The sequence below is a fragment of the Chelmon rostratus genome, chromosome 2 (assembly GCF_017976325.1).
Source record: "Chelmon rostratus isolate fCheRos1 chromosome 2, fCheRos1.pri, whole genome shotgun sequence".
NCBI lineage: Eukaryota > Metazoa > Chordata > Actinopteri > Chaetodontiformes > Chaetodontidae > Chelmon > Chelmon rostratus.
Window position 1 is genome coordinate 25621668 of NC_055659.1, and position 8019 is coordinate 25629686.

Here is an 8019-nt window from a genome sequence, read left to right on the forward strand (position 1 = left end):
ATCTGCTCTGATGTAATTACATGTTAAATAACATCCGGATTTAATTAATGTAGTACTTATCTATCGATCCACTGTTCACTTGTTTTATTGACTTGTGTCGCTTTTGATGTGATCTGAAAGGTAGTAATCAGTAGCTCTACTGTAACCATCCCTCTAAATATTAGCACACAGTAAATGTTACTCCTTTGACAAAATGCCCCCAAGTGTGGAGCAGGGTGGAGCTGGTTGCGAGACATGAATGGATCTGCTTCTTTTCAGGGGTCAAGGAGTGATGACTTTCTCTCGAAATGCTACTGGTCCTCAAGGCATGAGTCTAAAACATCGACCCATGTGCTCTCCTTGAGAAGGTAATAAACCTCTGTCTCACAAAGAGTCTATAAATAAAGTGAGAGATTGGCTTGCTGAAGGGATAAATGAAATACATCCCTTGTTAATTGTTCCTTATAAACCCAAAGATTTGGCTAAAGGAAAAGGCCACACTGCAGAGGGGAGACAAAGAAACGCTCTACTATGAGTTTACAAAGAATGCTCTCTCTGTTTTATCGTCTAAGGCTCCGTCCAACCAGAGGGCACATCCCCTGTGTTTGTGTTCACCTCTCCAGCTCCTACTGAGTTTCCAATAATCCAGACAAAGACGTGATGCTCTGCGTTCCAGCAGCGTAACACGAGATGCAGCGGCAGACATTTGCATTAATTAGCTGCACGACTGATAGTGTGTCAGCACACGTGAAGATCCTGATAAGCAGCACAGTTCCTGTGAGAAGTGTTCAGTTATGGAGATTACTCCTCAACGTCTTGACTAAAGAAGCAAAAGAATCTGCTTTCAGTGCAGTGCAACTTTTTCTTCTTTGTGTGCTTTGCTTGTAACAACAGATTCCCATCAATCAATTCAGTGCTTATTACACCGCTGACAGGAGTTTTCCTTAGTGTGGTTACTAAAAACAGACAGTTATGTGGAATGTGCTCATCACCTGCACAGTATCATCTTCTGAGGGGAAAAAGTCCTAAAGTGCTTTAAGTCCTCTACATCGTCAGCAGTGACAAAATGTAACTTGAACTAGTGTTAATAATCGATGCTTTACTTCTCTTTGGAGCAAAACATTTTATGTAATTACAGTTGAGCGCATTCATAATCAGCAGCACTGTAACAATATACTCAACTGTTCAAAAAAAGGCCAAATTGAAAATTATTTGGTGTGAGATTGATTTTATGAGCAATAATTGCAGCCTAAACAGCTGCAATTATTGTGTTGATGGCACATACACATAATGTATCCAATGTCACTGTGAGACAAATAAGTCAGTACGGACAAAGTAAACATTTTAAGTAAATGATAAGCGGTCATTTTGAAATGGACAGAGTCTTTTATCTTTTATCTGACATAAAAGTCTACATGTGGAACTATAGAGAACTGTACAGAAGTCGCTTTCAGATTTTTCCATTTTTTGCCCAAAGCAAAGGTACAAGGAACATAAGTTGTTTTTATGAGTTGTTATACAGTCAATGTATGGACAAAGAGCCATAAAATTCACATTTCCTTCTTGTAACAGCAGATGTTATTGAAAATGGTTTGTCTTTGACTAAGACACTGAACCACAGTATATTAACTTCTTCAAATGACCGGCAACTAAATGTCCAGAGTGGACATTAATGACTGATTTGGTTTATGCTTGCTTACACTGTTTTATTCCCATATCACTCCCAGCGTGCTAGCATCACTTCAGCAAACTCTCATGTATCTATGTAAATGTATTTATGTTCATTCAATGTTGAATGTTTTCTGACTGGAATTCTGACATTGTGTTCATCCGGCATGTGATTGGACACTCCTTCTGACGGCAAAATGTGCTTCAATCGTGAAGCAGACAATTCCGGAAAATTGAGATGGAAACGGACACGAACCCCAGACTCCTGGATGAAAGTCATGTGTTTGTTTGACCCATCCATCCGTCCCACTTGTGGACTTTCTTGCTCTTTATACTACATCAGCTGTGTGGATGGGTCTACAGTGTTAGTTGAAAGCCTGGTGCCTCTCGTACAGATGCTACAGCGTCCTTGTGTGTTTGTATAACCCACAGGGGCGTGTCGAGGCGTTGGTATCTGACACTGGGAGTGAGACCAGGCTCATGCAGCAGTGTGTCATCTAGGGTCTTCTCCTTAAAAAAAGGGTTACTAGATGTGAACAGCCACAAATCAAAGATGGAAAACAAATAAAGCTCATTCAGTATGTATAACAAACTGAAAAAAAGCACAATACAAATCTTTGTGGATGCAGCCAATGCTCATGTGGGATTCATTCTTCCAGAAATGTGCACTTTTCTGCCACTTCCCAAATGACAAACGTATTGCCTAAATCCAGATATAATGGCAAGACACAATGAATACAGTGTTCCAGTGCATTGTGAGAGGGTGCATGTTTTAAACAAACTAACACTGGATACACGGTGAGCAGTTGAACTTCTCCTTACATTTGACATTTAAAACTTGTCTAATGCTGTACCTCCAAGATGACATAACTGAGGGGATCATGTTGTATGTTAGCTTGAAGCAATTTGGACGACCAAGCTGGGATGGGATCAAGTTTACTGTTCTGTGATTTACTCCATCTCATTTGATGGGTCGTGATGACGGTGCTGCAGTTCCTCCATGCACCTCTGGCCACAGATTCTTTTAACATTCAATCACTGGACCCTCTGGGCCCCTTGCAGCGCACCATTGACTCTGCTTGGCGCCATGATCAACTAATTCACAAAAATAAACCCTATAAAAAGCTTTGGAAGAGACAAACTCCCTTTCACGGCTGCTCTATTAATATCTGGGTTGATAACAAATGCTTTCTGATACAAAGAGAACTGACCTAGGCTGGACTAGAGCATATCTTGATAGTCAAACTTTATGTTTCTTGTAGCCCTCAAGCCTAAAAAAACTTTTCCCTTAAATCAAGCTATTCATCTTTTTTATCCTGCAAATGTGGCTGCATAACAATTGACAGATAAATGTAATTAACCTCTAAAAATCTCCAAACCGGGAGGGGTTGGTTAACATCCTATACATTTGGCTTTTCATATGGCTAGTTTGTAGTGAAACAGTGGTGTCAATTGTGTTCTCGCTGCTCAGAACAAATAATGTTTTATACTAGATGAGCAGAACTAAAGATTAAACGTTAGTTGGCCTTAAGCAAGCTTCAGTTCGCAGACTACTGGCCAACCAGTAAAAAGACCTCTTTGTGGAGGCGGTGACGTCAAATGGGCTCAATAAAGACACAAATTCATAGTTAAGCTGGAACAACACAGAGGGAGGATGAGTCTCAGTGTCCTCATCCATTCCTTAACTTGCATAACTAATGAGCTTTAAGCGCTGGATAAATGAAGCAGGACAAGTGACTGCCCTCAGATTTGCACATACTAGCTTACGGTCCACAGTGTAGGCTAGCAAAATAAAGGGATTATATACTGTATGTAGATTATTCTGATCAATTACTACTCAAATAACATGTTGGAGATGCTTGAATACAGCCACTATCAGGTGAGATGGATTGTTTTCTTCTTCTTTAATGTTTTTCCAAAAACGAAAATGTAGACACTAAAATAGAGTCTTAACATAAACCTTCATTTGTTTATTGTGTTTTTTTTAATCATTTATTCTAACAGTATATAGTGTTGTAGACTGTTATTATCCTGCCTCGACTGTTATCCACACTCGCTGAACATGAAGCGCTGATGTCACGGGAACTAAGCAGTAATGTAGAAAAGCTAATGAATTCAAACTCTTCTTCTTCTTCTTATATTGCTGCATGAACCGCAGCTTGCCGTAGATCCTGTGCCACCATAGAGAGTTTCTGCTTTGAGTAAATGGGCCAGTGTCAGGGTGACTGATGCTGTCCAGATAATCTGGACATCCCCCTTGTAATTTCATCAACTGAGTTGTAATGTAAGGAGAGAGAGTTGTGTGTCAACACATCTCTGCAACTTCGCATGAAGCCAATAGTTGTTCCAGCCTGCACTGAGCCTTGAAAAGTTGGGTTTAAAAGATCTATTGATCGGCATAGTACAACAGAGATCCGTTTGCTCACGTAGGTGCAGTCCCACCTGGAGAATCCCACCAAATACCACATCCAGCAGGCCCAGAGGCAGCAGGTCCGGCAGTATCTGTCCACCACCCTGGGTGGTAAAGCAGGCAGCCAGTGCCCCAGCCAGCCCCCCGAGCACGGCATGCCACCCGGGCCCGGCAGCAGCGCTCCCAACAGTCCCATGGCCCTGCTCACCCTCAGCTCCAACTGTGAGAAAGAGGTACACCTGCTCATGAGCACACGCCTTCATCATATTCCGTTCAGTTACCCTGATAAATGGTCATTATTCTTCAATCCAATGTGGTTGTGTGCTCTACAGATGGATGATGTCATTGACGACATTATTAGCTTGGAGTCAAGTTACAATGAAGATGTTCTTGGACTTATGGACCCAGGCCTCCAAATAAACAACCCGGTAATTTTTCAAGACTCTATCTATTGTAAATACTAATGTATAGGGATGCATCTGGAGTCACTATAAGTTTGTCAAGAATAATTACTGTTAAGAACTGTGTCTTTGAATTGAATTTATATACAAGGCAGTTGTTCTAGAATGCATTGACTGAATGACATGTTTTCTTTTAATAATCTGTAGCTCCCTGTGTCTGGTAACCTTCTTGATGTGTACGGCAACCAAGGTCTTCCACTCCCCGGCCTCGCCATCAGCAACTCCTGTCCACCCAACATTAAGAGGGAATACACAGGTAACTACTGAGAAACCTGCATCCCAGATGATGACTGTTTATTCCTTTAACTGTTAGTTTACTGCACTTGTGTATCATTGGGGCTGAGTCGTGAACAATGTGAGTGACATAAATTCAAAGTGTGAAATCATTTGACAGTCAAGTTAGTACACTTCTCTGTGACTGATGACTGACTCTAAGCCAGCTCTCTCAAAGTAAAACCTCATCTGGAAGTCAAATCTGACTGAAAAAGACAGTGAGAGAAGTTATTTGTCAAAGATCTGATTAGTATTTGTGTAAATGTACTGTAGATTATTTTGTTCATTGTGATGAAATCCTGAGAATATCAATACATTCATTAGGATGTAGAAGGTGACAGCATTGCTATGGGCCATTGTCAACATTGTGTGCAATTTGGAAATGCACAAGATACTATTAAGTCAATTATTTGCCAAATAATTACTCCAGCTCCTGGTATGAAGCAAGTACTGGACAAGCCTGGATCCTGTGGCCAGTATGAAAACTATCAAAGGTCAGAAGGCTTTCCAGGAGGTAAGCAAAGCAAAGTGAGGCAAGTCAAACAGATGATGTTTTGTGACTGTAAAAGCTGTTTTCACTCAGATGTAACTGTATGTAAAGTATTTTGTGTATGACTAAATCGCACACAATATGAATCAGCTGGAATAACGTTAGCTTCACTTCCTTTAACATGTAACTGATTTCTCATTGGCTGTGATTATCCTAGGCTTCAAATGTGGTACAAGACAGAGTAACAGATTTACTGTACAGTGTGTGAAATACCAAAATGTAATCCTATTTATTTTATAGACTTAGTGGCTTATTACCCATTTCATGAACTGATGACGTTTCTCACAGTGCTGACATTGACGTCTGCCTTCGATTCACAGAGGCTGAAGTTCGTGCTCTTGCTAAAGAGAGACAGAAGAAAGACAACCACAACTTGAGTGAGTCAATCAAATTAGAACGTGTTCTTCATAGCTAATTTCCTCAATGACTGTCGTGAGGGTGACGTAATAGAGTTCTATTGCAAAATGGCAACTTACAGTCTGAAAGACCATTCTATGATATGATATGTATGTATGTATGTATGTATGTATGTATTATTATTATTATTATTATTATTATTATTATTATTATCTTTAGAACAAAAGTTCTGAAAAAAATAAAATTATGAATAATTTTTGTACAACTACAGTTGATTTATGTGTAAATTTTCAATTCATTTTTAATTTTATTTGACAAATTTTAGTTGAACGCAGACGGAGATTCAACATAAACGATCGCATCAAGGAGCTGGGAACCTTGATACCCAAGTCAAATGATCCGTAAGTGTGTTTTTGAATCATGAATACGCATGCTATCCTTCAATCTGTCTATTCACGGACGTTGCTGTTACTTCCTCCTCTGCACATGTCAAGTTATCCGGAATGTATAATGGCTTATTTGCTCAGAGGGGCCGCAAAAAATCCTGTGCTGCTGTGGTCAGCTGGTCAGCTGACTCTGACTGTAGACCTTTGTCTCCTGTATGCCCCAGAGACATGCGCTGGAATAAGGGTACCATTCTGAAAGCCTCAGTTGACTACATCAGGAGGCTACAGCGGGAGCAGCAGAGAGCAAAGGAGCTCGAGTGCAGACAGAGGAAGCTGGAGCATGCAAACCGTCATCTGATGCTTCGTATACAGGTAGGTCAGACTAAACAGAGCCCAGAGGGGCACTGTGTTTCACTAATGCAATCATATTTGGGCAAATTTCGTCTATTCCCCAGAAGCTAAAGTTAGCAGTTGCAGTGGTAGTTAGTTGTTTATAATGTCATACCCATGTTATATGGCTACACAAGTACATTTCTTGAAATATCTCAGCAATGACTGGATGGAATTATTGATATTTGTGGATTTGAGTTGTGAATGACTCAGCTATTGAATGGTTGGCATGAAATTTGGTTCACATGTTCATTTTCACATTTGATGAATTGTAATAACTTTGGTTTATCCCCCTGATTTATCCTGTAAAGCTTTCAATTTGATTCAATATTTTGGTTTGCAAAAACGTTAACATGCTAACATGCTGCTACTTTCACACATATTATGTCCATAAGTGGGCAAACCAACACAACGAGAGGCATACTACTTGTACATTATTTCAGCATTAACTTGTCTTTCAAAAGAGCTGCATGCCTACACATTACAAAATAAACAAATCAAATCATGTCCTGCACCGCATTGTTGAATCTTTCACTTGGTTTAGCTTTTATTTTCAATCAATGAAAGTGACGTTGTGTGCAGAGTTTCTGCTCCACGTGTCCTGGAAGACTTCCCATTAAAAAATGATAATGACTGGATAACAGAAACTGTATAACTCCTGCCAGTCATGCAGTGCAGTCAGAGTAGTGGCCCAGGCGAGAACAATGGAATATCACTTTTCGCAAACGAATTCAACAAACTGAACTGAATTGTCTACATCCCTTTTTTTTTTTTTTTGTACAATCACGTAGGAGTTGGAGATCCAGGCCCGTGCTCATGGTCTCACAGTGGTGTCATCCCCGTCTGTCTGCACATCGGATTTGATGGCGAGAGCCATTAAACAGGAGCCCGTCCTCGGCGACTGCCCCTCAGATCTCTACCACCATAGCTCGACTCCTGACATGTCCCCACCAACCACACTGGACCTCAACAACGGCACCATCACCTTCGACCAGATTCCCGCAGACGCTGGGGACCCTGACCCCTACGGAAACTCCAGGACCTGTAAAATGAAGGAATTGGTAAGGGACAACACCCTGTCACCAATTTCCCCCAGTGATCCCCTGCTGTCCTCGATGTCCCCTGATGGCTCAAACAACATCTGCAGCAGTCACCACAGTTCCTGCTCTAGCATGGAGGAGAAGGAGCAAGGCTGTTAGCACTGCCCAGTGCCACGAGCCACACTGACACTTTCTATCCGTAGCATCCTCACTGCAAAGTGACGCCATATTGTTTTCTTACTTTTTGCCCATTTATTGCTGAACTCTCATGTCCAAATACTGTATGCTGATGTGACCGAGCCATTTCAGCTCCTCATTGTACGCAGTATTTTTACATTCTTCTAATCTTGATGCCCTTTAGGTGAATAGCTGAGAATCACTTGGCATACACAAGGTGACTGATAAACATGAGTACAATCTGCTGTCATTATAGACTGGTCAACATAATGACTTTATAGTGTTTAGACTGTTTATTCTTCTAGAGTTATTCACATTTGTCCCAGAT

The 8019-nt window shown here is 40.9% G+C and overlaps 1 protein-coding gene across 6 annotated transcripts; it reads left to right on the forward strand.

Annotated features, from left to right (window-relative positions):
* The first annotated feature begins 3405 nt into the window (after nucleotides 1-3405).
* mitfa (melanocyte inducing transcription factor a) lies at nucleotides 3406-7686 on the forward strand. Of its 6 annotated transcripts, none has more exons than XM_041946250.1 (9): nucleotides 3406-3526; nucleotides 4078-4290; nucleotides 4390-4485; nucleotides 4666-4774; nucleotides 5213-5305; nucleotides 5662-5718; nucleotides 6024-6099; nucleotides 6309-6456; nucleotides 7266-7686. In XM_041946250.1, exons 1-9 carry the CDS (start codon nucleotides 3494-3496, stop codon nucleotides 7671-7673), a joined length of 1233 nt encoding a protein of 410 aa, XP_041802184.1. In that variant the 5' UTR covers nucleotides 3406-3493; the 3' UTR covers nucleotides 7674-7686. The 6 variants fall into 6 exon arrangements, with proteins under 6 accessions (XP_041802184.1, XP_041802193.1, XP_041802201.1 ...); XM_041946259.1 differs by having other exon boundaries at nucleotides 5222-5305; XM_041946267.1 differs by lacking the exon at nucleotides 5213-5305.
* The last annotated feature ends 333 nt before the right edge of the window (nucleotides 7687-8019 follow it).

Bases quoted from the DNA above. Each gene is read 5' to 3' on its own strand.
- mitfa (XM_041946232.1), top strand. From the start codon at position 3,494: ATGTTGGAGATGCTTGAATACAGCCACTATCAG. The intron at 3,527-4,077 runs GTGAGATGGATT...TTGCTCACGTAG, and splicing joins TTGAATACAGCCACTATCAG to GTGCAGTCCCACCTGGAGAA. The intron at 5,719-6,023 runs GTGAGTCAATCA...GACAAATTTTAG, and splicing joins GAAAGACAACCACAACTTGA to TTGAACGCAGACGGAGATTC.